Consider the following 27944-nt stretch of genomic DNA (forward strand, 5'->3'; position numbering starts at 1 on the left):
ACGCTTGATGGCAAAGTTGTCTGCCAAAGAAAGTCCCACTTTATAGAAACTTTTTGAGAATGTGCACACTTGGGAGAGAAGCAAGGACTGAGAATCCAGAGCGGCAGGGTAGTCACCTGTAACATAAGCCTGAAATCGATGCAGAATGTGTCCATTTAATCACAGCACCAGATAACATGTCATCAGTACTTTTTTAAAAAAAACCTTTTATTATCTTTTTTTGAAAATTGAAAGTAAAGAGCAATTATATTACACCTGACCTTTGGTTGTCCTTGACTTGCAACATTATATGTTAAATGATGGGGCAAAGCAAATTACTATGCAAAAAATAAAAGCAGTTGAATACTGCAACAGCAGGTCACAGAGGGAATTCTTTCTTCCTCTGTGTAAATGATATGAGAAGGATGTTAATGTTTCACACATTCTACTGGTGTTGATCTTTGCCCTATTGATAATAACAACACAGCAAAGCATGGTAAGAATTCAGTGTCAAATGTCAAAGAAGCACAGAATAAATTATTGTATGAAATATTCCAGTATACTATTTCACCACTGTCTACAACTTGGAAACTTGGTATTTTTCAGACAGTAAAACAAATGTGCCAAGAAATTAATTCAAAGTTTTCACGCATTAATAACCAATTCTGCCGAATCTTTAAAAGCTGTTATTACATTTGAGAATATGAAGAGGGCTCTCTCTGTGCAGTCTCTATAGGGAGTAATTTTAATTTAGCTCACCTGGCAGGAACCCCACGGGATCAGGTTTTTACACGCCCCCAATATTGCTCTCAGTTTATTCAGTAGGGAGTTAAATCAGGCAGGCTGTAAAATCAGCGTTTCTCCCAATCCCATCAATTTCCTGATGGCAGAGTTAGCTTAAAATCACCTCCCCCCCCCCCCCCCCCCCCCACTCATATAGGCATAGTATCATAGATCTTTTTTTAATCAGGGAACTAAAATATTTCCTTCTCGGCTGAAATGAATCAGTCCATAGATATTATTTTCAACACAGAAGTATAATGTTAATCTCTGTAAAAAATATATAGATATATGTATATATTCAAAAATGAATATAAGAATAGATGAATGCAAGACTTCATTTTATGAAGAGCAGTCGTTTCAGACGACCTGAATATATGTTACTCGGGAGTCACTGCCCAGCTGGCTCTTGGCTGTGCACTTGTATGTCCCTGAATCCTGAGCGGATGGTCTTTGGATCACCAATGTTCCCTGCGGATGGAGGAGCTCGCTGCCGGTGGGCCGCCCCTTGCTGTAAGTAGAAAGCACCGTGTGGTTAGGCAACTCCCACAGGATTTCTGGCCTGGGAATTCCAATCGCCATGCAGTTGAGTTGAACAGGTGACCCAGCCATCGCGTGAACAGATTTGGGAGGTCCGTTGGTTATACGAGGTGGGTAGGCTATGATGATCACTGGTATTATTATGGAGGCATCACCGGCATTATTATATGCTTTGCACATATAATTGCCTCTATCATGTACGCTTGTTTCCCTAATAATCAAAGTCCCATTTTCAAACAGGATATACTTTGCATTTATTTGAGGTCTATCGAGGACATAGCCACTTGGTACAGCCCATACAATTTTTGGCGGTGGACTGCCATTGGCAGAGCAGTGAAGATATAAAGCATCTCCACTCATACTTCGTATTAATCCCAATGGTCGAGTGTGTATGATGGGTTTCTGGCCAACCTCCAAGATAATTAGTTTCTCTATGTATCCGAGTTTATTTTTAGCTGCACATCGGTACTTCCCTGCATCTTCTGCGGTTGGGTTGTGAATAAGAAAGGTGCCATTGCTGTCTACTTGATAGCGGGCTGCCTTGTGCCCAGCAGTGAACCGTGCTCCATTGGGAAGAATCCAAATAATCTCTGGAGGTGGGTAGCCATCAGCGGAGCAGTTCAGGATGGCAGTTGATTCAGTGCTTGCAATGATTTTCTTATTGAATGGATTCTTGAACATGGGCCTCCTTAACTTTCGGGTCACTTCCAAGTTGACCACCAAAATGGCTTCCCCGGCATCATTGCGGGCCACGCAGATGAATTTGGCTTTGTCAGAAGCCCTTACGTTGCGGATTTCCAAAGTGCCATTCAAGTGGACGACAATCCTGCTGCCATAGTAAGGGGCCTTTAATAAAATGTTATCTGGAATAATCCACATGATGTGAGGTCTGGGCATCCCCTCGGCACTGCAGTCAATCAGTTTCCTCGTGTGCCTCACTGCGATATCCTTGATGACTGTCTTATTCCTGTACAAACTGTTTATGACCGGTGGTTTTCCGGCCACGTCCAAATGGAAGAGATCTGTGTCATCACCACCAGGATTGCGAGCAATACACATGTACTCCCCAGTGTCGGAGAATCGGGTATTTTTGATCACCAAGGAACCATTCGAATGCAAGTGATACCGATTTTTGGAGAATGATATTATTTCATTTGTTGGTAGCATCCATAGTATCTTTGGCAATGGCTTTCCCACAGCCTGGCAGTTAAACATTGCATAGTCTCCATTTTTTACCTTCAGGGATGTCTTGTATCGTTTCTTTATACGTGGTGCAGCTGTCACTATAGTCACACGTACTTTCATCTCGTCCTTGCCAAGGGTGTTTTGTGCATAACACGTATAATCTCCTTCTTCGGCCATCCCCACTTTATTGTAGTAGAGAGTCCCATTGCCAAACACAATGTACCTCCGAGTCCTGCTGCCACTGTCGTCAGCTTGCAACACGTTGTTGACCATTGTCCCATCAGGCAAGCTCCATGAGATTTCAGGCTTGGGCGATCCAGAGGCCTTGCAGTCCACTTGAAGATCTGCTCCATATGAAACATGCTTGTGAATGGCCTGCTTGTGTTCAATCAGTGCCGGCTTCATGGACACATCGATTTTCAGCGACACCATGTCGTCCCCAGCCTTGTTTCGGGCAATGCATAGGTAGTCCCCGGCGTCCCTCTCCGTGATAAATTCGATTGATAAGGTCCCATTGGGTAACACCAGGACTCGGCTTGCCATTCTAAAAGAAAAAGGGAGAACCTTCCTGTCATTAACTAAAATAGAAACAAGGTAAGAACAATAATCTAATCAAAGCCTGCAAAAGGAGAGGGAAGGGGAGAAATTTTGAGAGGTAAATGCGAAAATAAACTTTAAATAAAAAGCCTGAATAACAACAACTTGCATTTATATAGCAGGATTATCATAGTGAAACATTCCAAGGTGCTGCACAGAGTTGTTATCAGGCAAATAAAAGCAAAATACTGCATATGCTGAAAATCTGAATTAAAAACAAGAAATTATTGTTACCAGGCAAAATTTGACACCGAGCCACCTAAGCAGATGTTAGGACAGGTGACAAATAGCTTGAAGTCAAAGAGGTAGGTTTAAAATATCATCTTAAAGGAGGAAAGAGAGGTAAGGATGCAGAGAGGATAAGGGAGAGAATTTCAGCACATGGGACCTGGGCAGCTGAAGGCACTGCTGCACACGAGGCCTGCATTAGAGATCTCGGTGGGCTGGAGTAGGTTACAGAGATAAGCTGGAAAGCAGACACTGGACTTGAATGTAGTAAAGAATGTTGATTATTTTTCTCATTGAATAGACAAAAAATCTAGTCCATTAAGTATAATAAAAAGGCTTCAGTATCTTAATAGTTAGGGTTTAGAACTCCAAAGGATAAAAGCATTGGAGTAACTAGATGACGGGAAAATACTAAAATTATCTATTGATTATTTTCTATAAATCTGCAACAGAGAGAAAATACTTGCTTACTATCCAATTGCAGATAGAATTTTAAATTTTTGTTGAAGTTTAAACATTCTGTTGCTGCTCATCTTGGTGAGTAATATCAGAGCAGGGAAACAGAATATGTTTCTAAACAGAAAATGCTGGAAATACTCAGCAGGTCAGATGCTGTCTGATGCGTTAAAAGTTTTTCCAGCGTTTTCTGTTTATATTTCAGATTTCCAGTATTCGCCATATTTTGCCTTTTGTGTTTAGAATATGTTCCTACTTTGGGCAGCCATTGCCCTTTAGGTTGTGTGTGAGTGAGGATTCCCCTACTCAGTTCCACAATGTGCCTTGACCACCAAACTAAGCAGAACACCTCCTCGTGCACCAGTGCAGGCTTTTCCCATTTCCCACACTAACCATCCTCGCTGTGAGAGAAAAAAAACAATTTGTGCCAAATTATGAAGAGTTTTTTGCAAGAAAATGGAGAAATGATACTGGTGCTGTAATAGCCTCTCTTCCAAAATAGTAGCCAAAGGTTGGTGTAGCAGAAGACTAGAGGGTGATTCAAATCGTGGCTGGTGCATGCTGTTTACAAGGATGATTGTAATCTTTCACTAACAAATTCTTTACAAAAATGATACATGTTCCAAGTGCATAGGAAAGGATGATGCTTTTTTTTGATTCACAAGTATGAACTGAATATTCCATTAGCAATATTTAAAAATCAGGCTAATATTGTTCTCTAGCACCTCTTTACCATAGTTACTTATTTTTAGCTTGGTATTCATAAGAACATAGGAACATAAGAAATAGGAGCAAGAGTAGGCCATTTGGCCCCTCAAGCCTACACTGTCATTCAATAAGATCATGGCTGATTTTCTATCTCAGCTTCACATCCCCACATCATCCCCATATTTCCTTCGTATCCAAAAATCTATCAATCTCTGTCCTGAGTCAATGACTGAGCACCCATTGCTCTCTGGGGTAGAGAATTCCAAAGATTCAAAACATTTTGAGTGAAGCAATTTCTCCTCACCTCAGTCCTAAATAGCTGACCCCTTATTCTGGGACTGTGACCCCATGTTTTAGACTCGCCAGCCAAGGGAAACATCCTCCAAGCATTTGCCCTGTTAAGCCTCTTAAAAATGTTGTATGTTTCAATGTGACCACTTTCATTCTTCTAAACTCTAGCCAATATAGGCCTAGTCTACTCAACCTCTCCTCATAGGACAATCCCCTCATCCCAGGAAACAGTCTAGTGAATCTTCATCGCACTCCTTCTAAGTAGATCCTTCCTTAGGAGAGCAAAACTGTACACAAGACTCCACATGTGGTTTGACTAAGGCCTTATATAATTGCAGTAAGACTTCTTTACTCTTATACTCCAATCTCTTTGTAATAAATGCTAATATACAATTTTTTCCTAAGTGCTTGTTCTATCTGCACATTAACTTTCTGTGATTCATGTACAAGGACACCCAGATTCCTCCGAATACCAAAATTTCCCAGTCTCTCACTATTTAAAAATATTTTTCCTACCAAAGTGGATAACTTCACGTTTCCCCACATTATATTCCATCTGCCAAGCTTTTGCCCACTCATTTGACATCTATACCCTTTGCAGCCTCATTGTGTCCTCCTCACAGCTTACTGCTTCCCTAAATTTGTCTCATCAGCAAACCTAGATACATTACACTCAATTTCCTCCTCTAAGTCCGCAATTGGCCAACATTGGCTAAAGAATCCTCATGTGCTAAGAATTACGCTGACAACCAATTTAAGATTTTCAGTATGGCTCGCAGTGTGGTGCATTTGCGTGTGCTGGAAGCCACATATATTAATACACAGGGCCCTGTTCTTTGCTGGCAGAAAGAATATGTACACACGTTGCGCCTGTTTCAGCTAAACAAAATAAGTGACAGCCATTCGCTGGTTCATTCTTCAGGGCAATACCTTGACCAATCAGAGTCAAGCTACCTAGTTTAAATTTCAAACAAAGCTTGGCAGTTAACTGTCAGTCACCATAAACTGATGCACTCACTTGCCAACCAATCAGTACTCTTTTCTCATACAGTAGAAAGTTGTGCTTTCCCTTACATTGGTATTCTTGTGTATTGTCCTGATGAGTACAAGATGAAAAGCTTCGAGAGCATGTCTTTGTTTTCATCAATATCCAATAAATTAGTTAAACATGATTTCCCTATCACAAAATCATGTTGACTCTGCCTGATTACCTTGAATCTTTCCAAGTGCCCTGCTATAACGTCTTTAATAATAGCTTCTAACATTTTAACTGTGATAGATGTTTTGTTTTATTCATTCATGGGATTAGGGCATCGCTGGCTAGGCCAGCATTTATTGCCCATCCCGAATTGCTCTTGAGAAGGTGGTAGTGAGCTGCCTTCTTGAACCGCTGTAGTCCATTTGGGGTAGGTATACCCACAGTGCTGTTAGGGAGGGAGTTCCAGGATTTTGACCCAGCGACAATGAAGGAACGGCGATATAGTTCCAAGTCAGGATGGTGTGTGACTTGCAGATGGTGGTGTTCCCATGCATTTGCTGCCCTTGTCCTTCTAGCTATCTGGCCTGTAGATTTCTGCTTTCTGTCTCCCTCCTTTTTTGAATAAAGGAGTTCCATTTGCTATTTTACAATCTAATGGGACCTTCCACGAATCTAGGGAATTTTGGAAAATTAAAACTAACGCATCAACTATCTCACTGGCCAGTTCTTTTAAGAACCTAGGAGGAAGTCCATTAGGACCCGGGGACTTGTCAGCCCACAGCTCCAACGATTTGCTCAGTACCACTTTCTTGGTGATTGTAATTTTCTTGAGTTCCTCCCTCCCTTCCATTTCCCGATTTACAACTATTCCTGGGATGTTACTTGTATCCTCTATAGTAAAGACTAATGCAAAATACCTCTTCAATTCATCTGCTATCTCCTTATTTTCCATTAATTCCCCAGACTTTCTATAGGACCACTGCTAACTTTGTTAACTCTTTTGTTTGTAAATATCTGCAGAAACCCTTACTAACTGTTGTGAGGAAAACCACACCTGCCAAGAATGAGGCATATTAATTTTGTTATGTGGAACATTAATTTTAAACTTTTACTGGGCTGAAAACATGGCTGCACCTACATTCTGAAAGGACAATGGCTGGAAACATTTGCATTCTAAGAGACAGTTGCCTGGAGAAGACAATGGAACTGCTCCCTGATTCAATTAACCAAATGGATTTTGATCAAAAGACATTAAGTGTGTGAAGGTCAGCATTCCAGCCCCCTACTGAGGATATCTACTAAGACTGAAAGAGTCCACAAAACCTCACTGGGCAGGTTGTCCTGAAAAAAAGAGCTAGTCACATGACTGGCCTGCTGGCCCAGATTTGGTTTGAATTGTGTTCACAGAACACTTTGAGGTCAGACTCCAACTGAACTTGAAGAGAAAGCATCTCCCTCTCTCTCTGTCTAATGAAAAGAAGAGACTGCAACTGGATTTCAAGAAGACAGAAAAACATTGAAACAAGTTTAAAAGTGTGTACTGGGCCCCAACGAGACGGCAAGATTTAACTGCAAGCAAAGGCTTTACATTGAACTCAAAAGACAGTAAAAGAACTCCAGCTATTGCTTCAAACCTTTCACCTTGATTCTTTCTACTTTTCTGTCTCTATCTACATATGTGTTTATCGCGTGTGCATGCTGGCGTGGTTGTGTCATGTATTTTTTGTAGTTTTAACCGAATTAGGGTTTTAAGCTTAATAAATGTATACCTTTCTTGCTTAAATCTAAGGAAACCTATCTGGTTGATATCTTTGTCCTTACAATTGGAGAGCAGTGAACAACACTGAGGGGAAGCTAAAAACAGTGTTTTAAAAACTAAACCATGTTACGGCCAAACCAGGAAAAGGCTGAGAGGGAACCCCTAGATCCCTTTCTCACCAGGTTGTAACAGAAATTAGGGAGCTTGCACCTGGATTTGACCCACAGACAAGCAAGCAAATTGGAAGTGGAAAGTCAAATTGATCCCAATCAAAAAAAAACAGATTTCAATACAGGTTTTCTTGTAGTTGTGTGTGCTTGAATACTAACATGTCTGCAACTGAAGCCAGTAACTCCCCAAGCCAGGGTGAAGTAACTTAGGATAAGTTAAAAGCACTGTCTATAGAAGAGTTGTGAAAAATGGCTGAGCAGTGTGGGATCACTGTCCATGCCAAGGCTAGAAAGTTTGAATTCCTAAGACTAGTGGCCAACCATTTTTCCCTTGAATCTGAAGAATCAGAAATAGGGCTAGAAATAGACTCTGACAAGGTATTGCTAGCAAAGATACAACTGGAACTGAGGAAACTTGAATTAGAAGACAGGGAAAGGGAAAGAGCAAGAAAGAGACGGGAGAAAGAAAAAGAGAAAGAGGAGAGAGAGAAAGCAAGACAGAAGAGAGAAAAAGAAAGAGAGAAGTGAGAGAGGGGAGAGAGAGGAGAGAGAAAGAGAAAGAACCTTCCAGAAGGAATGCAAGGAGAGAGCACTGAGGCGGCTTGAGTTAACTGGGGTGGGGGGGGTGGGGTGGGGTGGGGTGGTGGTGACAGAGTAACCCCAGTGAAAGCATGGCCAATATAGTGGATCGTAATTCAGGGCTGGGTACTGAATTGTTAAAATTTACTCGACTGATCCCAAAATTCAATGAAGGAGACATGAAAGCATTTTTTGAAAAACTTGCAAAGCAGTTAAAGTGGTCAGCGGAGACTTGGACTCTTCTGTTACAAAGCAAGTTAACAGGAATAGCCCATGAGGTTTATTCCCTGTTTCCAGATGAGAGTTCATCAAATTATGAACTCACAAAAAATGCTATCCTTGGGGCACATGAGCTAGTACCAGAAATATCAAACCCTCGAAGAAGCAAACTGATCAAACTTACTTGGAGTTTGAGATAAGTAAGCAGCGGGCTTCTGACCAGTGGCTGAGGGCTCTTAAAGTGCAGCCTAGCTATGAAAATCTCAGAGGTAATTTTGCTCGAGGAATTTTAAAACTCTCTCCCACTCTTCTTAAAGACACACCAAAAGTCGGTTTCATATTGAACTGTTAAAAAAGCCAGTTGGTTTGACTAAAAACAGAAGGAAGGAAGGAGTTGCTGTGTGCCTGCCAGGAGAAGATAGCTGAGATCTTTCTCTCTTTGCAGATTTCCTGCATCAAATTGTACTGTTGCCTCCTGTATTTGAAGATATCTTGCCTGTTTGCAGAAGCCTTGCATTTTTGAAGGAACTTTGCATTGAATGTGTGAGAATTGAAATCTTTGTTGCTGCACAACTGTGTAAGACATAAGTGAAGCCTTCTGTAGCTGCATCTCTTTGAAAGCCTGCCCAGACTGATCATCAACATCACCTGGAAAGAACTGTTCTAGGAAGATTCTGGATGACAGCCACCTATTTGCCTTTGGGACACCTTACCAAAACAAAGGACATCTTCCATACCTACTTTTCAGTCTAACTAGTTTTTATTCCTTCTATTTCTTAGTAACAGCTGTAAACATCCTTTTTTCCCGGTTAACTGGCTGTGTATGCATGTCTGTGTGCATGAGGGCTAGGATAAAATAAGGGGCTTTAATATTTCCATTTGTGTGCATGCTTTACTTCATTATTGGTTAAGACTTGCTTTATAATAAATGGATAATGTAATTGTTTATTAAAGAAACTAGTTGGTGTGCTTTATTCTGGGGGGAAAATAGAGTATCTGATTGACGGTTTCGGTAAGTGGGAAAATTTGAATATATGTTGTGACCTGTGGAGAAGTGGGACTGAATTAACAGTGCACTCTTCCCGCCTCAGTCGCAACATAACTTTAAAATACTAGTCTTAGACCCACTCTTCTCTCCCTCAAACTGAATGTAAAATTCAATCATATTATGATCGCTGCTACCAAGGAGCACCTTCTCTATGAGGTCATTAATTAATCCTATCTCATTACATAATACCAGGTCTAGTTTAGCCTGCTCTCTGGTTGGCTCCAGAATGTGCTGTTCTGAGAAACTGTCCTGAAAACATTCTATGAACACCTCATCTAGGCTACCTTTACCCATTTGATTTTTCCAGTCTATGTATGGGTTAAAATCCCCCATGATTATCACCTTACCTTTCTGACAAGCTCCCATTATTTCTTCCTTTATACCCAGTCCGACCATGTGCTTACTCTTAGGGGGCCTGTATACCATTCCAATAAGTGACTTCTTGCCTTTATTATTTCTCATCTCTATCCAAACCGCTTCTACATCCTGGTTTCCTGAACTTAGGTCATCCCTCTCTATTGTGCTACTATCATTATTAATTAACAGAGCCACACCTCCACCTTTTCCTAGCTTCCTGTCCTTCCTAAATGTTATGTACCCTTCAATATTCAGGTCCCAATCTATGTCATCCTGCAGCCACATCGCTGTAATGGCTATCAGATCGTGCTTATTTATTTTCTACTTGCGCTATCAATTTATCTGTTTTGTTTTGAATGCTATGTGCATTCACATACAGAGCTTTTAGTTTTGTCCTTTTATTATTTTTGTTCCCTATAGCCTTGACTGCTGATTTACTCTCAGATTTGTACTCTCTATCCCTTCCTGTCACGGACTGTTTATCATTTCCCATATTAATATCTTTCTCTCTTGCCTTGTCTCTACTCTTTGAGTTACTACATCTTCCCAAATATGATCCCTCACCCCCACTATTTAGTTTAAAACACTTTCTACTTCCCTCGTTATGCGGCTCACCAGAACACATCCCAATGGTACAGCCCCTACTTTCCCCAGTACTCGTGCCAGTGCCCTACAAACTGGAACCCCCTTCACAAAGTGTTGTACCCAGAATTGTACCCAATACTCCAGCTGAGGCCCAACCAGAGATTTCTAAACTGACTTCCTTATTTTTGTGCTCAATACTCCAATTTACAAAGCCAAGTATCCCAGATGCTTTCTTAACCACCTACATAGATCTGTGAATACATACCCTCAGATCCCTCTGCTCTTCAAGATTTAGATTATACTGCCTCTCCATGTTGATTCCTCCAAAATGTATCATTTCACACTTACTCGGCTTAAATTGTATCTGCCATGTATGCATACCCGGTGTATTTCTGAAATTACTGAGTTAGATAGATAGGCCATCTAATGCTTTGGCAGAGGTGCATATTAAAAAATTTGAAAGGATTGTGGTCGACTTGCCAGCTGTTGCCAAGTGGATAGTGTCTTTACATCAGAGCCTTGGAATTCTTCTGGACTTTATTAACAGGAAAACACTCAACATGTTTGCATGGCTCTGCTCCATCTGATATTTGACCTTAATGTGCTTTAAAAAAAATATGCATTAAAGAGGCACACAAGGGATGATAAATGAACATGTTACCTGCTCACCTACTCATAACTGCTAGCAGTAATTTTATGAATTGCAATTTGCAGAAGGATTTAGATTGGCTACACAGCTGAGCAGACAAATGAAATTTAACAGTCAGAACTATACAGCATTGCACATCAGTCAACAACAACAGCAGCAACAACTTGCATTGATAGGGTGCCTTTAATGTAGAGTCACAAAACCATGCTAGGTCGAATGATGATTTTTTAATCCACCGGCTGGAAACCTGAATATTAAACTGGTGGGGATGAAACACTTCAACCTTGCAAGCTTCAAACTCTGCCTGCTGACCGTGAGCACTGAGGCATATTGCCTGCTGCAGACTGTAGTGTTCAGTGGTTTAATTGATCTGTGTTTGATTGTGTTAGTCTGTTCACCGATCGATGCTCACTGTGCTTAATGATTTAAGCCTGATGGGGGAGCTACAGGGGAACTTTCCAGAAAGAACTGACAGAGTCTCCCTTGAAGAAGATCAGCTGCACTGCTGTCTCCCGGAGAACTACCTAATCAGCGTCCACATCCTCAAACCAGAAGCTAAAGAACCACTGAATCAGTATCCACATCCTCAGACTGGAAGCCTCAGGACCACCAAAGGAAGGTTGAGTGACCACTAAATTCAGCCTGAAGCCAACTGAGTCACCAACCACCACAGACTTTATACTTCTTTTATTTCTCTGGACACTAATTCAACCAATCTATCCTTCCCTACTCTGTAGCCTATTTGTGTGTGTGTGAAAGTTAGAGTGTATTTTATTATTTTTGCTTAGATTGATTTAAGTATGATAAAGTTAACCTCTTTCTTTGTTAAACTTGATAAAACCTATTTGATTGGTTCTTTTTAAGATTATGGTGTATAAATAAGTGAACACTCATTGAATTGGCAAGTATATCCACTTAAAAAATAAATAAATCTGTTGTGATCAAACAAGGAGAGGGAAAAGAGGGGACCCTTCCTTTGACCCCTCCTCACCTGATCATAACAGTAGAGAAACATCTCAAGGTGCTTCACAGAGGCACAATAAGATAAAAATGGACATCGAAACAAAGGAAATATTAACAGCTATATTGTAAGCTTGCTCAAAGAGGTGAGATTTAAAGAAGGAGACAAAGGTACAGGGCTGTACGAAAGAAATTTCAGAGAAGGAATTTCAAGCAATAAAATGCAATGAGTGGGCTGGGTTAGTGTAAGTTTGGATACTGTTATTCCCAACTAGATTATTTTTTTCTAATCTTGTATTCTTTCTAAAAAAAAACTGTTAATATCTGAAGAAACATAGTTATCTTCAAACTTTCGCTAAAATTCATGATTGACTCTTGAAATTTTTCTTCCCAAAAGTGTATTCAACTTGTTGCGTTTCATGGCATAACTTTCAAAATTGTACTTGTTGTATCCACTGCATTCACTCCTGCTCATGTAAGCTTGAGGTGAAGCAGAAGAAATGGCAGCAGGAAAGTGTGAAAGAGAATGAACAAACGGGCACCATTTTTAACCTAACCCACCCAGAGGAAACTGACGGATCAGATGAAATGCTGGTTTTACACCCATCCACTAAAATCAGTGCAGGTTAATATTTCCAGAGGTGTAAAATCTGCATTCCATCCAATTCCCATCGGGTGAGTTAGGTTTAAATTGCTGCATGTAGACTACCAAGAGCAGTGTTAACTAGAAGTCATCCAAGAATGGAAACTGAACACACATCTTACCGGTGCCACTGATCCACAACTAACTTGGAAGGTAATCTCCAAATAATTTTTGGTTTTGGATCTCCTGTGGCTGAGCAATGAAGTTGCAATTTATCTCCATAGTTCACTTTGGTGTTGCTCGAAGTAGTGGAAATAATCTTGGGGATCTCCTGTTTGCGTTCCACCATTAAATTTACAACTCTCCTCTCCGTTCCAGTGGAACTTGTAGCTATGCATTCATAATTCCCACTGTCAGAAGGAGTTAAGGATTTGACGTAAAGTGTCCCATTGGTAAAGACAAATAGTTTTGTGTTGACAAACTGCAAAGGTTTGATTTCAGTGCCATCGAAGAGCATCCAGTGGACTGTGGGTTGGGGTGTTCCCACAGCAGTACAGGGCAGTCTGAGGTTCTGCCCTACTTGGCCTTTGATACTCTGGTGTCTTCCTTCCAGGATAGTTGGGGGCTGAGCAACCACCTGCATCCTCACTGTGACCGTGTCAATCCCAGCCGGATTACTGGCCACACATCTGTAATTCCCTCGATCATACACAGTTACTGCTTTAATCCTGAGGGTGCCATCAGTCAGCACCGAGACTCTCCCATTGAATGGGCTGCTATTTCTCACTAAGGTCCTGTTGGAAAGGATCCAGGAGATAGTGGGAGCTGGCCTTCCCTGGGATCGGCACTTCATCTCCACTGGATAGCCAGCATGGACAGTGATGTCCTTCATTCGAGGTTCTAATATCTTGGAAGGGTAAGCCACCACAGACAGAGTGACTAGAAGTCGGTCTGAGCCGTACTGGTTCTCTGCTATGCAAAGGTACTGTCCGCGGTCCTGAACTGTGATTTTCTGAATGGATAGTGTACCGTTTGGAAAAACTTCAAATTTATTGCCACGTTTGACTTTAGCTGTGACTGTTGCACCTACAACAAGAACCCAAGATTTATTTCAAACAAATGAACGTTCAATACGTTATCATAGTAATTAAATACTATATAGATAAAATGCATACTGTATTATATCAAAGGCACAACTTAATATCATATTATACTTTGAATAATACAACTTTCAGGTGTTTGGAAACCATTTGTGTTCCTTCAAATGTTAAATATGTGGACAGTGTGTAAACAAGAAGAGGTAAGTGAGTGAAGATTTTAAATTTAAAACTTAAAATTTAAAATTTAAAATTGTATGAAGTTATTTCTTTGGCCTCCTTATTGCGAGAGACAATGGGTAAGCGCCTGGAGGTGGTCAGTGGTGTGTGGAGCAGCACCTGGAGTGGCTATAAAGGCCAATTCTAGAGTGACAGGCTCTTCCACAGGTGCTGCAGAAAAATTTGATTGTCGGGGCTGTTGCACAGTTGGCTCTCCCCTTGCGCCTCTGTCTTTTTTCCTGCCAACTGCTAAGTCTCTTCGACTCGCCACACTTTAGCCCCGCCTTTATGGCTTTTAAAGCCATGGAATATTAAAGGGAATCATAGAAGCTTATTTAATACTCAGCACAGCTACAGATAATCCTTATCTACTAAACAAATCCAGGCAATAAAGATAAGATAGATTTGTGATTATGTGACTATGCAAGCAACCAGATGTTGTAGGTTCATAATCCCACTACAGCAAATTGGGGCAACTGAGCTCAATAAATCTGGTAATTTGTGGACTGATACCAGGAAAGCTTTTACATTGTCATAAAACCTCAAATGGTTCACGATTGTCCTTCACAGAAATGATCTATCGCCCCTGCCTGGTCAGCCCTCCATGTGACTCCAGTCCCACACAATGTAGTTGACTGTTAAAGCCCTCAGAACAACCAAACACCAGCAGTAAATATTGCTTTTGCCAGTGTTGCCCATATACTAAGAACACTGTATGAGGGTGGTGAGGAAATCTTACACGGTTTCCAGTTGTGTACAGATGTGGGTTAACAGTAAAATTCTGCCACAATAAATTGTGGATAGATGTCTACATATTCAACTTCAGTGATTCAGGAAGGCGGCTCACCACCACCTTCTCAATGGCAATTAGAGATGGTCAACAAATGCTGGTCTTGCCAGTGACACTTGCATCCCATGAAGGAATAAAGAAAATCAAGTAGATCAGTTATAAGATGCTTTGACGCAGTCTTATAGTGTATCATGTGAATGAAACAATGCTGGAGAGAATTATTTGTAGCTAGCAGTGCCCATCTATGGGGCTGGCATTCCCATGGCCACAAAAAAGCTTTGACCAATTTTACAAGCTCTGCTCCTAATCGCAATTATAAATGTTTTGAGAGGACAGGTAGAGGTGCATAGTTTCTCAAAAAACCAAGCGAAGCTACGTTTAAGTAATAGTGGGCTAGAAGGAACAAAAATAGCCACTGTGCACTTTTTAAACCAAGCTTAGTGGGTCACTGAAGCAATACTTTATGCAGCATCAGTCCCAAGGGATATCACAGGCTCTTTCCCAAGGACTCTCAAGCCATTGGATTATGAATGATCCTTGATTGAAGTTACTTACATTTTTGTACCTGCATCATTTAAACAGCTTCCCACAAGAGGCATTACAACTGCCCTAAGACATGACTGAAGCTAAAGTAATGTATGTATGAATGAATGAGTGTGTGAATGAATGGGTGGGTGAATGAGTGAACGAATGTGAATGAATGAGTGAATGGATGAACAAGTGGATAAGTGAATGAATAAGCAACTGAATTCCTGAATGAATGAATGAATGAATGAATGAGTGAATGAAGGATTGTTCTGATTATTCAAATATTGAAAACTTTTAAGAAGCATCTCGAAATCACTAAGTAAATGATTTGGTGACACTTACCTGTTGAGATTTTTGTCCAGCTTATGATGGGAAGTGGATTACCAGTTGCCTCACACGGTATAAATGCATCAGAATCTGCCAGGACGGTGAAACTGGCTGCGTTCCCATTGATTAAACTGGGTTTTGAGGGCCGGTTTCTGGCCATAGGGTCCACAGCAATGGCGTTGGGTGATGAAGGGTTGGACTTGTTGGAAAAATCGTCTTTGCCATCTTTGTTCTCTATGGTGTTTTCAAGATCAATGTCTAACTTGGGTGGCGCTACCCTATATTTAGTCGGCCTTTCTGTAAAACTCAGTGGTGTTTGCCATTTGGTGCCACTACTTGTCTTTAAGGTGCTTATGGCTTTGGTCTGGGGATTCTGCCAAAGTGGCGTATCCATCCTGGATCTTGGAGGCAGAGATTGCATGTGCGTCAGAGGCACAGATGTGGCAAACTTGTGTAAGGTGACATGGAATCTGGGGATAGTCCTGGAGGTAGACTTGGTGGTGGTCAATGATTGGGATGAGGTAACAGCCACAGTTGTAGAATGCACACTTGATTCAGTAGAAGGTGTGATGGTTGTGGTAGCACTGGTTGTTTTGGTAGCTGGGGGCACCATTGTCGTTTTGGTAGAGTGAATTTTATTTCTGACTGTAGGCAGCCTAGTTGCCTTTGTGGCAGTAGATGGTCGAAGTATTGTAGTTATGATGCCCCTAGATGTGGTTTCAGAAATAGGCGAGGTTAGAATTATTGGATTGGTTGTCGCTAATGTGGTTTCAGTTGTCTGGCTGGTAAGGCTGTTGCTTGGTAGATGTAGAATTTTAGAAATATACTGACTTGTGTGTGTAGCTGGATTCACCACAGCTGAGTTTAGGAGGTGATTGTTTGATTGTGCACTGACAATGGTAGTGCTAGCTGCAGTGGCAATGTGATGAGGTGATTTGGTGGTTATTGTGATGGCTGGAGGTGATGGGATCCTAGTTTTTGTCGGATGCGCCGTCATACTTTCAGCTGCTGACACTACCAAGCGATTACGACCCGGGGTTGCCCATGATGATGTTGTACGGTTTCTTGTTCTGCTAAACTTGCCTGGTCTCCTGCGACGGAAGAACGTTCTACGAGTTGCACGAGTTGTCTGGGTATTGGTTGCTGTGGTGGATACTGTCTCTGCAATAAAGGGGATGGTAGCAACTGTTGTTGGGAGATTTGTGGTTGAAGGTGGATAGACAGAAGCGATGGGGAGCTTTGTTGTTGGCTTCATTCTGTAGCTGTTGGGGTTCACAGTGGAGAAAAGGGGGTTGATCAGATCTCCTATTGCCTGTGAGGTGCTCACACTGTGAGGAGTAGGCTTTGTAAGAATGATGGACACTCTAGGAGCAGCAGTTGTACTCCTAGAACTCTTGATAGGTTTACGAAGCCTTCTAAGAACATCCTTCTGACTGCTTACTCCAAAAAGCCTATTCCAAGGGATCTTCCCACGAACAATCTTGGAGGGCCTTGTTGTAGGCTCAGTAGTTATAGAGGGAAAACCAACATAAGATGTTATTTCTTCCAGTCTCTTGGTAACATGTGTGGTGGAAGTCACTCTGGCGATTGGACTAGTCTCAGGGAATTCCGTTGTGGTTTTAGAGTCAGGGCTTTTTGCTTTGATCTCAGGCCTGATCGCCCATTGAGAAAGCCACTTTGACTGGGTTGGTGCCACCTCAGGAACACTAACCTTTTGCATACCCTCCTTAAGAGGAACTCGGGTGCGCTCAATTGCAGTTTCACTGGCACCCAGATCTCCAGATTGCTGGCTATATGTTTGTGTGGCCTTGGTACTTGTTCCATTTGGCATTGGTGCCGGATGTGGAAGTGGAGGTCTCGGTGGAACCTCAGTGACAGAGGGTGTGTGATTTGGGCTGGAAGTTCCTGAATGTGCCAATGTGGGTACTGCCATTCTCTCTTTAGACCAAGCAGGCCTCCTCGGCCTGGGTCTCACAATCTTGTACCCGGGTCTCCGTAAGCCTGGCCTACCGAATCGACGTTTATAGGGGAACTTTCTTCGCCTACCGAACCGCCGTGGTTTGGAAACTGGAGCACCAGTAGTGGCTTCTCTTATAATGTGAACTTGCTGAGTAAGGATCGTGGACAGAGACGAGGACTGTGGGGACGTGATTTTCTGAGTGGTTTTAAACAGAATTTGATTCCTATCCTCTTTGGCCATTGTAATAGTCATAATGTGAGTGTGATAGTCACGTATCCTTACAGTCTCACTTTGAGAGATGGCGACAGGGTTAGCCTTTTCTGTTGTATATGCTATTGATGAGATACCTTCCGTTGGAGTGGCTGTGATTAATGCAGTTGGCGTTGGAGTTGGCATGTAATGGATATCCTTAATGTCACCAGAAAATGTCACCTGCATTTCTGCATTTGCCTCAGTCGATTTAGATTCATGGGGAGTTGTAGTTGTCCTTTGGGGTAAGACTCTGATAGGCTCCTTTTTGTAAATGGGCTCTGTTACCTTTGGGAACAGATTGGAATCTGTAGGTACCTTTAGAATTGGGAGTATTGCAGCTCTTGTGTCTGGTTCTGTCGTGAGAAATTTCTTTGGGGATTTTGCAACCACAGGAATTATTTTCGACTGAGGAACCATTGCTGTTGACTTCTTAGTGAAAGGAGATAGCCTAGTGCTTGAAATGTCTGTAGGCTGTTTGGTTGTTACCACTATAAATTCTTCTTCTTCTACACCTCCCAAGTCATCCCCTGATGTTTCTCCCACATCAGCGGATGATTCAGAAGACAAATCTTTAGTGGGAGGTTTAACTGTGATCTTACGTGTTGCAGTTTTTGTTAAGATGTTCTTTCTGACCTTTTCCAGATACTCTGCCCAATGTTGAGGGTCTACCCTCCTTCTGGGCTGTTTCAATGTTCGACGGTTGGACCACCACCGTGTTTTTGAACCACTTCCATTAATTCTCCTCCTGGGTGTTATTGCAATTATAGTGCTTGTTCTTGATTGAGATGTCGGCTCTGAAATGCTGGTCCTAGAATTGTATGCTTTATCTTCTGATGTATTCTCAGAAGATAACTGACTGTCTTTCTTTATCAAATCTTCAGACTCCAGCAAGTCTTCATCGCTCTCCCCTGACGCAATGTCTTCCTCTGCTGCATCGTTATTTTCTCCATTTTCTTTCTCGGAAGAAATCCTGGAGCCAGTAACCGTTAACTGTAATGCCAAGAGATCAATCCCATAACGGTTTGCAGCCAGACACCTGTAATAGCCACTGTCTCTGGCTGTTAGACTTTGTATCCTTAAAGTCCCATTTGGGGTTATCTCCTTATTCCCGGTTGTGCGATGTAATACTCTATGGTCAGGAAGAACCCAACTGATAGATGCATTTGGGATTCCAGTTGCTTGGCATGGGAGATGTATTGATTCACCACCAGATTTAGAAATGTAAGGCCCATTTATATAGTTCTCTGCAACATTGGGGTCCAGAATGGTAACCCTGAAGCTCAGCACATCTGCATCTTGGTAATTGGTTCCCACACAGTGATAGATGCCAGTGTCATAGAGGTCAGCTACTCTTAATATGAATTTGCCATCTGCACTGACTGAAATCCGGCTATCCTCGGCGTTGTATGGAGCTCGGACTTTGCTGCCATCTGGAAGTATCCATTCAATGACGGGCTTGGGGTCACCAAAGGCTTGGCACTCCAACACCACTGTCCCACCTACCACCACAAAGTGTTCCGTTCTTGCGCTTCTTGATTTCTTTATCATCACCCAGCTATTTTTCCCAGGTTTAACTTCTAAATCTTGCAAGGTAACCTGAACATCTATGCAGTACTTGATTTGCAAAATGTTCAGTGTTGTCTGGGTCCTGTCCATCTGCAGGGTGATTTCATCTTGCATCAGCCAAGCAGGATCTGCCCTGATCTGCACCTCTACACCAGTAAACTGCTGCACATCTGTGGCCGGTAACTGTTTGTAAAGATAGCTCATGTAAGGTGTCTTGCTCAGCAGAGCATCCCTCTCAAGTTTTAGAGGCGAGTCAGTGTACAATGCCAAGATGCCCCACAGCCGTTGGATCTGCTCATAATCTACATAGCAGACCAGGAAGGTTGATAAAGAAGTGTTTAGCAGCAAGTAGCCTTCTTTTTGATCCAGGGTCACCTGTGGTGTTCGCAAGGGTCTGTGAACATTGCAAGTTATTTCGCAACCATTCCCAGATTGGTCGCTCATGTTCAAGCTCATTTGACCTAATGGTGCCACAAAGTCCTTGGCATTAATGGCAGCGTAATCCCCCTCTTCTTGCAGGGTGCTGTTTCTGATTTTCAGTGGGGACTGGATTTTTGGCGGTGTGCATGCAAACACCGAGGGAGGCAGCTGTAAAATATCCTTGCCCCTAGAGACACTTGGAGTCGCGCACAAGGGGCAAATCTGACCATTCGGATAGTTCCGGTCTCGTTTGCATTTGATTGTTCCTAGAAAAAAAAACTCTGCAGTGTTATTTTGGGAAACTCAGGCTTGGCATGTTTCAGTTTACAAGCAATTAAAAAAACAAGACTTTCCAGAAGTATTTTTTCTCTTCATTGTTAAGCCAAGAAATAGAAATTAATTATCTCTGCAGTGTATGTCTCATACATTTTATTGGATGTTGGATTGAGATGTGCAACAACAAAGCGAGGTCAGCTGTCTCTCAGATTCCTGCCTAATTGCCTGTATTTTCTGCCAAGTTACCATGTTGACATTTATTTAACCCATTGTTTAACTGGAACCTCACTCAGAAGAACACACATCTAAGACTGGAGTTCTACTGGCATCCTCAAATACTGAAAGCAACATGGGAGGGAGTCTGACACCTCGTTAGTAAATCTCTTAATCTCCTAAATTAAACTGCCATTTTGGATTAAAGCATTCCCAAAACCACTTTGCACTAAATGTGAAAATGGCAGCATAGCTACAGCCTTCAGAAATGTGCAAAGACTAGTTTGGGCAAACCAAAATTATGTTATACTTCCAAGTACAAAACAAAGCAATTATCAGTAGGAATCAGTTAGGAGGTTGCTCCAAACAACACTTTCTTCCTCATAAAAATGTCTCCGGTTTTAAAATTGTAGAGATATATTTAAAGATACATTTGGGAAAAAAAGGTAGGGAACACAGTTTACTAAAAAAAATACATCTTGTCACTTGACCTTCATACATAAGGCTTGAAATTTAATTCAACATTATCTATCTATGTATAATATAGCAAGCATTTTATGTATCCGTTTACAGAAAGGTCATGTCATGTCTGGGTGTCATACCTGGGCAGGTGGTTTAACCTGCTGTGGTTTGTAATCCATATCTACTAATGATTATACTTCCTTTGCAATCCTTCCAGTGTGTCCAAGGAGGGTGATACTATGGTGCTTTTCTCCCTTGCATGATTGCCTACCACTGCCCTGTGCTGACCTATGGCCTAGGTCAGTTTCCACACCACCACTCCCAGATGAACATAGGAACAGGAGGAGACCATTCAGCCCCTCGAGCCTGTTCCACCATTCAGTGCCATCAGGGCTGTTCCATGACCTAATTCCATATACTCGTCTTTGCCCCATATCCCTTAATACCTTTGGCTAAGAAAAATCTATCAATCTCAGATTTAAAATTAACAATTGATCGAGCATCAGTTGCCTTTTGCGGAAGAGAGTTGCAAACTTCTACCATACTTTGGGTGAAGTAGTGTTTCCTAATTTCTCTCCTGAAAGATCTGGCTCTAATTTTATGACTAGGCCCCTTAGTCCTAGACTCCCCAATTAGCGGAAATAGTTTCTCCTTTTCTACCCTATTTGTTCCTCTTAATATCTTGAAAACTTTGATCAAATCACCCCTTAACCTTCTAAATCCCAGCCTTCAGAAACATGCAAAGACTAGTTTGGGAAATCCAAAATTATGTTATACTTTCAAGTACAAAACAAAGCAATTATCAATAAGAATCAGTTAGGCGGATCCTTCAAACAACACAGAACATAAGCTTTCTTCTTCTAGTTAATGTAATCTTTCCTCATAATTTAACCCTTGGAGTCCAGGTATCATTCTGGTAAATCTATGCTGCACTCCCTCTAAGGTCAATATATCTATCCTAAGGTGTGGTGCTCACAATGGCACACAGTACTCCAGGTGTGGTCTAACCGGGGCTTTGCATAGCTGAAGCATGACTTCTGCTCCCTTGTATTCTAGTCCTCCAGGTATAAAGGCCAGCATTCCATTTGCCTTTTTGATTATTTTCTGTACTTGTTCATGACATTTTAGTGATCTATCCACCTGGACCCCCAAGTCTCTTTGGACAGACACTGTTTATAGCTTCACACTATTTAGAAAGTACCACAAAATCGATGACTTCATATTTCCTGCATTGAAACCCATTTACCACAGTTTTGTCCATTCAATTAATTCACTATCTCTTTGTAATTTTATCCTTCCATTTACGCTCCTTACAATGCTGCCTATCTTTGTGTCATTGGCAACTTTGGATATGTGGCTTTCCGTCTCATCATCTAAGTGTTAATGAATACAATGAATAGTTGAGGCCCCATCACAAATCCTTGTGGGACATCACTAGTCAAATTGTGCCAGTTAGTGTGCCTACCCATTATTCCTACTCTCTGTCGCTTTCCATTCCTAACCAGTTCCATGAGCTTCAACTTTAGCTAATAGTCTCTGATGAGGGATTCCCATATGCAAGCCTGTAACTGTATCTCCAGATCCTTCCCATCTCCCACTCAAAAGACCAGTTTAATTTTAATTTCTCTATTTATCCACAGAACTTTGTTTGCTGATGTACCCTCTTGTTGCCTTAAGGCACAGATTAATTGTATACTCACAATTATATATGCCATTCTTATGAACTTTTAAACATTATCTTTATTTCACTTTTTCTGACTCCTGTTTTGTTAACAATGACCCATCATTTTGTCAATGGCCAATGCCACAACTAGTCAAGCAATGAATAGGTTTTGAGACTGTTGTACTTCAGAGATCATAATACAAAATATATCTAAAATAGAAATACACTCATTTCAGGCTGGTTTTCCTGACCTGGAGCTGAAACTGACAAATACCTTCTAATTTTCAAACTTCCCTTGCCAAAAAGCAACTGAACTCTGGTTGACTGTAATCTGTACTTACTTATGGCAATTAGATTTTGTGGCCTTAAAATGACAGGGCAGATAAACACAGCTGCACTTCAGTAGAGGATAATACATTGGATTAGAAGTTCATCTTGGGCAGTAGTGAAAAATAAAGGGCATTGCATGGACCGCCCATTAGATACTGCATATGAAGTCAGTGGAAATGAATATTAGACCTGGTGTATTTCAGGCAGTCGATGCAATATTGCCTGCTTTATACTATTAGCCAAGTGAAGTTCCACCCCATTGTGTCTAACGTGGTATCTGAATTTTGGTTTTTATGAACAGGTACCATCTGAGTGAGCCATGCATCAGTGATCTGGTAGTAAATACTGGAAATGTCAAGAGGATGGATAAATGACTGAGCATACCTGGTAGCTTTTCATTGAGTTCAGCTAACCACCTCAAGTTACAATCACAAAACCATTGGTTTCCATGCAGGTAGATGCTTTCAATTTCCGGGATGTAAGACAGCAGATCACTGGAAATGGATGTCAAGGCATTATCTGACAGATAAATGTGCTTTATTGAAGACATTTTGAAGATCCGGCTGAAGCGGAAAGTGACAAACGTATCTCTGTGCAGTTCCTGAAGCATGTTTCCTTCTAAGTGGAGCAGTTTTAATGAAGTGAGCCCATAGAATGCTTCGGGGTTAATGAATTCAACGCTGTTGTGGTCCATGTGTAACCGCACTATATTGCGAAGACCATGGAAAGTTTCACGATTCAATGCTTTAACCTTATTGTAGCTCATCTTTAGAACCTTTAAAGTCAACAGATAAAATGATTACAGCCTATTCCATGGTATCTACACACAACTGAGCAATAGTGACATACACAGCTCTTTAGGACCTATTAAAGTTATACAGCTAGAGAGAATTCACTTATAACTACATTTTAGCTTCTGCTGTAGTTATTGCTACAATGGATGGACACTTTCAGTTTACTAGGGCCATGAAATAAATTGAGGTGCATTGAGGTCCTGTGCTGAAAATATGAGTGGATGGGTGGTGATTGGGTGGAGATGGAAGTACTATATCAATAAATGCTGATTGGTTTCGACTGCCCTGGCACATTACTGGTCATTTCTGTTTCAACTTGCGGGAGGACACTGACCGATACTTACATCTTAAGTAGAATCATGACATAGAAACAGGCTGTTGGGCCCACCCAGTCTAGTTTGGTGCTTATCCTCCATAGCAACATGAGTCCTAATCCTATGTGTCTAACCGGCACATCCCTTCATTCCCTTAGCTTGAATCACCTTTCTAACCTAATCTTGAATGTTAAAGTGGTCTCTGCTTTAATCACTAACTATGGTGATGCATTCTACAGCCACATAATCCTCTGTGTAAAAACATTTCCTCTCCTCTCCACATACAAATGAAATCTATTGCTCTGACTATTGTTCACTAAACGCATAATTCATCCAGGCCTGTCAATGAAAAATAAATGAAAGTCCATCAACATAATTACTGTAGAATCCTAACCTGGTACATTTCAAAAGCTAATCTGATCAGAAATTATGTTTAAATAGTTATTGACTTTGATTTATCCACTTACTGATCAGAAATTTGTAATGAATACTGTTGCTACACCTTTATCAGGGTGTCGTAATGTAATAGTTATGTTACTGGACTACGAAACTACAAGCTTGGACTAATAATCTAGAGAATATGAATAGCATAGCAGTTTAAGAATTTGAAATTTGAAAAAAAATCTTGAACTAAGGAAAAAAAGCTGGTCTCAGGAAAACACACTGTGAAAGTGAAAGTGTTGGGCTGTGGCAAAAACACAACTGGTTCACTAATGTTCTTTAGGAGAAGAAAAGTACCATTTTTATTCTGTCTGACCTCTGTGGAATTCCAGTCCTACATCAACATTCTTGTTTCTTAACTGCTCTCTGAAGTTACCATGCATCTCACTTGCTCCAAATCACCAGAAAGAAAAACAGGTCCTTGTGGAGACCAAGCCTCATCTCGACACTGAGGACACCTTCCATCTCGTCATGTGCCATCGTGCTAAGTGGGATAGATGAAGAAAAGATCTAAAGGCTCAAAATGTGATGCACTATAGCAATTCACCAAGGCTTCTTTGACAGCACCTTCCAAAACCGTGATGCCCACCACTTAGAAGGACAAGGGCAGCAGGTGCATGGGAACACAATTACCTCCAAATCATTCTGACTTGGACATATATTGTCCTTTCTTCATCATCACTTGGTCATAATCTCTGAACTCCCTATCTGACTGCAACGGTTCAAAAAGAAGGCCCGGCACAACCTGCTCAGCACAACAAGGGACAGGCAATGAATACCAGCCTTGCCAACTGTGCCCAATGAATTGGAGAAAAACACACTCTTCCAGCTGATCTTGGTAGACCTTACCTGCAGAGACTGCAGGTCCTTAAATGCTTTGTCTGGTATCTCTTGGATCTTATTGCTGTGAAGCATTAGCAGTTCCAGACTTTTCAACCCAGCGAAATTGTCGCTTGTTAATTCCATCAGGTTATTGTAACTGCAAGGAAATGGAACCCTTAATATCATGTACATAAGCAGGTCAGTCCGAAGCAGCACAAAGGCAAGATGATGAAACTAACCCCAAATTTATCCGCTCCACGTCAGTTTGGATGCTTTCTGGGACGGCGCTGAGGTATCGGAAGGTGCAGTGGACCTCGGTAGGCATGTAGCAGGCGCATGGTTTAGGACAAGCGGAGCAGATACGCCAGCTCCAGGCGAAAGCGGCCAAGATCAGCAACAGGCTCCAATGCACAGAGAGGGGAGACAGGATTCCTCGGCTGGCCGCGTTCATCCTCTTTCAGCACCTTGGGAGATCACCCTTCAGGAAATAGTTACATACCGCAAGAAGATCAAATTTCCTGCAAACGGACCAGAGACTGAGGGCTGAAAAAAAGTGTTTGTGAGCACGAGCGTTCAGGAAGAATTAAATATCACATCTAAATGTTTGCATTGCTGCATGTGCGGCATTATCTACATATTAACGTGCTTTATAACCATGACAATGCAACCCTGACTTATACCTCTCCATTAAACGGTGCAGTACAGAGGCAAGATGATTAAACTAACCCCAAATTTATCCGCTCCACGTCAGTTTGGATGCTTTCTGGGACGGCGCTGAAGTACCGGAAGGTGCAATGGTGTATGGTGCTTTTAAGATCAGTAATTGCCAAAAAGCCACCCTCAGATAATTAACACTCAGATAATACTCGGCGTTGATATGTGCACGTCTGAGCTGGGGCTTAGGTTCCAAACACATCGACTAGATCATGGAAAAGGAACATTTGGGCTCTTGTTCCGAAACGCCTATCGCTTCGATGCCAGATTGTCCCTCTAGTCCCTTCTATTTTTCTCAGCCGGATTTAAGTAGTCTTGCCCAATAACGCGGAGAAGTTTCAGAATACTGCACCCCTTGCTCACTGACATTGCTCCGAGTCTAATCGCACACACAAGTTTCTGTCACTGCCAGTTTACACGTCAGACCCTCTACAACCCAAGAGCGGAGCAGCTCTCCCAATATCAAGTTCACGCCCCAAGTAATAGTTTTTAAAATCAAAACTGCAGCTAATTTCCTCATTCGGTCCCCAAATACAGTGACTTGTCCCCACAACCTTGTTTAATCACTCTCCCTTCACTTCCCACACAGAGGTGAGATCATTCATTTGTGAAGCCTTCACTTCTGACACTCAAGAACGAGAACTCCTCAAAGAAGCTTAGTCATACAATAAAGAGGCAGAAAGGGAGGAACAATTGTTAACGATTGCAATTATTGTTCCTTCAGTGGGTGGGATTTTGGGCGTAATATTCCCACATTTTCCTATTATATCCAAGCGAGACCCCTCTGGAGTTTCACAGGAGCCGGTTCTGTTCTTCAGAGTAGATTATTGTGGAGGGTAGCTCCACAATTGGCTGATAGCTGGATTTTGACGTTCACTCATTAAGGAGACACGAGTTGCAATTAATTCAATGACAGACAAACCCTGACTACAAACCCATCAAGTGCCCAAATGTTCCTTTTCCATGATCTAGTCGATGTGTTTGGAACCTGAGCCCCAGCTCAGACGTGCACATATCAACGCCGAGTATTATCTGAGTGTTAATTATCTGAGGGTGGCTTTTTGACAATTACTGAATTTACAGTGAGAAAATATTAACAAGCGTATAAGTATTTTCTATTTCACTGACCAGATCTAAATAGCACGATCATTTTGCAGTATTTGTAAAACAGCAAACGATAAAATGCAAAAAGGAACAGCAGCAATCGCCAAGGTTAATTGCACTTACAACTCCTTGGGATCCGGTACATGAGGGGATTCCAGGGCTTAGACAGTAATCAATGCAAACCCGGATTACAGAGATCCCACCTGTTGCCTCAAACCCTTTCTTATGTCAAAAGGAAGGACTCAGTCAGGTTTTGTTTCAGGCTTTAGTTTGTTTCGAGAAGTCTGGTACTGCGCAGAGATTAACAGACAGCAGGTCCCTCCCCCGATCCAGCACTGAATCCATGGTGTATGAGACAGACAGAGGGGAGGGTATTCTCTATTCCTCAAATACCGAGCTCGCAGCAAATCCTTAATCAAACCAACATTTTTCCTAAGGTACCAAATCCTCTCTTCCTATCTCTGCTCTGAACTGATCCGATTAATTGAAACGTTTATACTAATCTTCCGTCCCTCCGTTGTCCCTGAAAACTTTTCAGAAACTGGCGACTGATTCTGTGACAGCTCAGAGGTTGCTGAAGTTCATTCCGTTTTAATTATCCGGAAAGATCTGAATGTCCTCACATAGCGCCGCCGTTTACACTCTCCCCGCCCCGTTTCTCATGCGAGATATTTCTAGCCTGTAACCTCCCCTACTTCGGAGTTCCTCTACATCAGCGACCAACAGTGTTTGTTGCTAATGTTTTTTTTCAGAGTTGTTAAAGTATACTTGGCACACCCCCCTCACTCACTAATATACTCATAGACGCTGTGGCTCAGTGGCTAGTACTCTCACTTGAGTCAAGGTTGTGGGTTTGAGTCCCAATGCAGAGAATAGAGCACAGCACTCTAGTTTGAGGCTCCAGTGCAGTACTGAGGGAGTGCCGCACTATCAGAGGTCCTAACTTTTGGATGAGATGTTAAACCAAGGTTCCATCTGCTCCCTCAGGTGGACGTAAAAG

The 27944-nt window shown here is 41.8% G+C and overlaps 1 protein-coding gene across 2 annotated transcripts; it reads right to left on the reverse strand.

The window, feature by feature from the left end:
• Positions 1 to 924: 924 nt before the first annotated feature.
• Positions 925 to 27475, reverse strand: igsf10 (immunoglobulin superfamily, member 10). Of its 2 annotated transcripts, none has more exons than XM_068042670.1 (7): positions 27068 to 27475; positions 25366 to 25669; positions 25154 to 25283; positions 23140 to 23530; positions 15629 to 20077; positions 12835 to 13738; positions 925 to 3028 (listed from the first exon to the last, which is right to left on the reverse strand). In XM_068042670.1, the coding sequence occupies exons 2-7, from the start codon at positions 25575 to 25577 to the stop codon at positions 1120 to 1122; spliced, it is 7995 nt and encodes a 2664-aa protein (XP_067898771.1). In that variant the 5' UTR covers positions 25578 to 25669; positions 27068 to 27475; the 3' UTR covers positions 925 to 1119. The 2 variants fall into 2 exon arrangements, with proteins under 2 accessions (XP_067898771.1, XP_067898772.1); XM_068042671.1 differs by lacking the exon at positions 27068 to 27475 and adding an exon at positions 25853 to 26460.
• Positions 27476 to 27944: the final 469 nt, after the last annotated feature.

This window comes from Heterodontus francisci, chromosome 11 (genome assembly GCF_036365525.1).
Source record: "Heterodontus francisci isolate sHetFra1 chromosome 11, sHetFra1.hap1, whole genome shotgun sequence".
NCBI lineage: Eukaryota > Metazoa > Chordata > Chondrichthyes > Heterodontiformes > Heterodontidae > Heterodontus > Heterodontus francisci.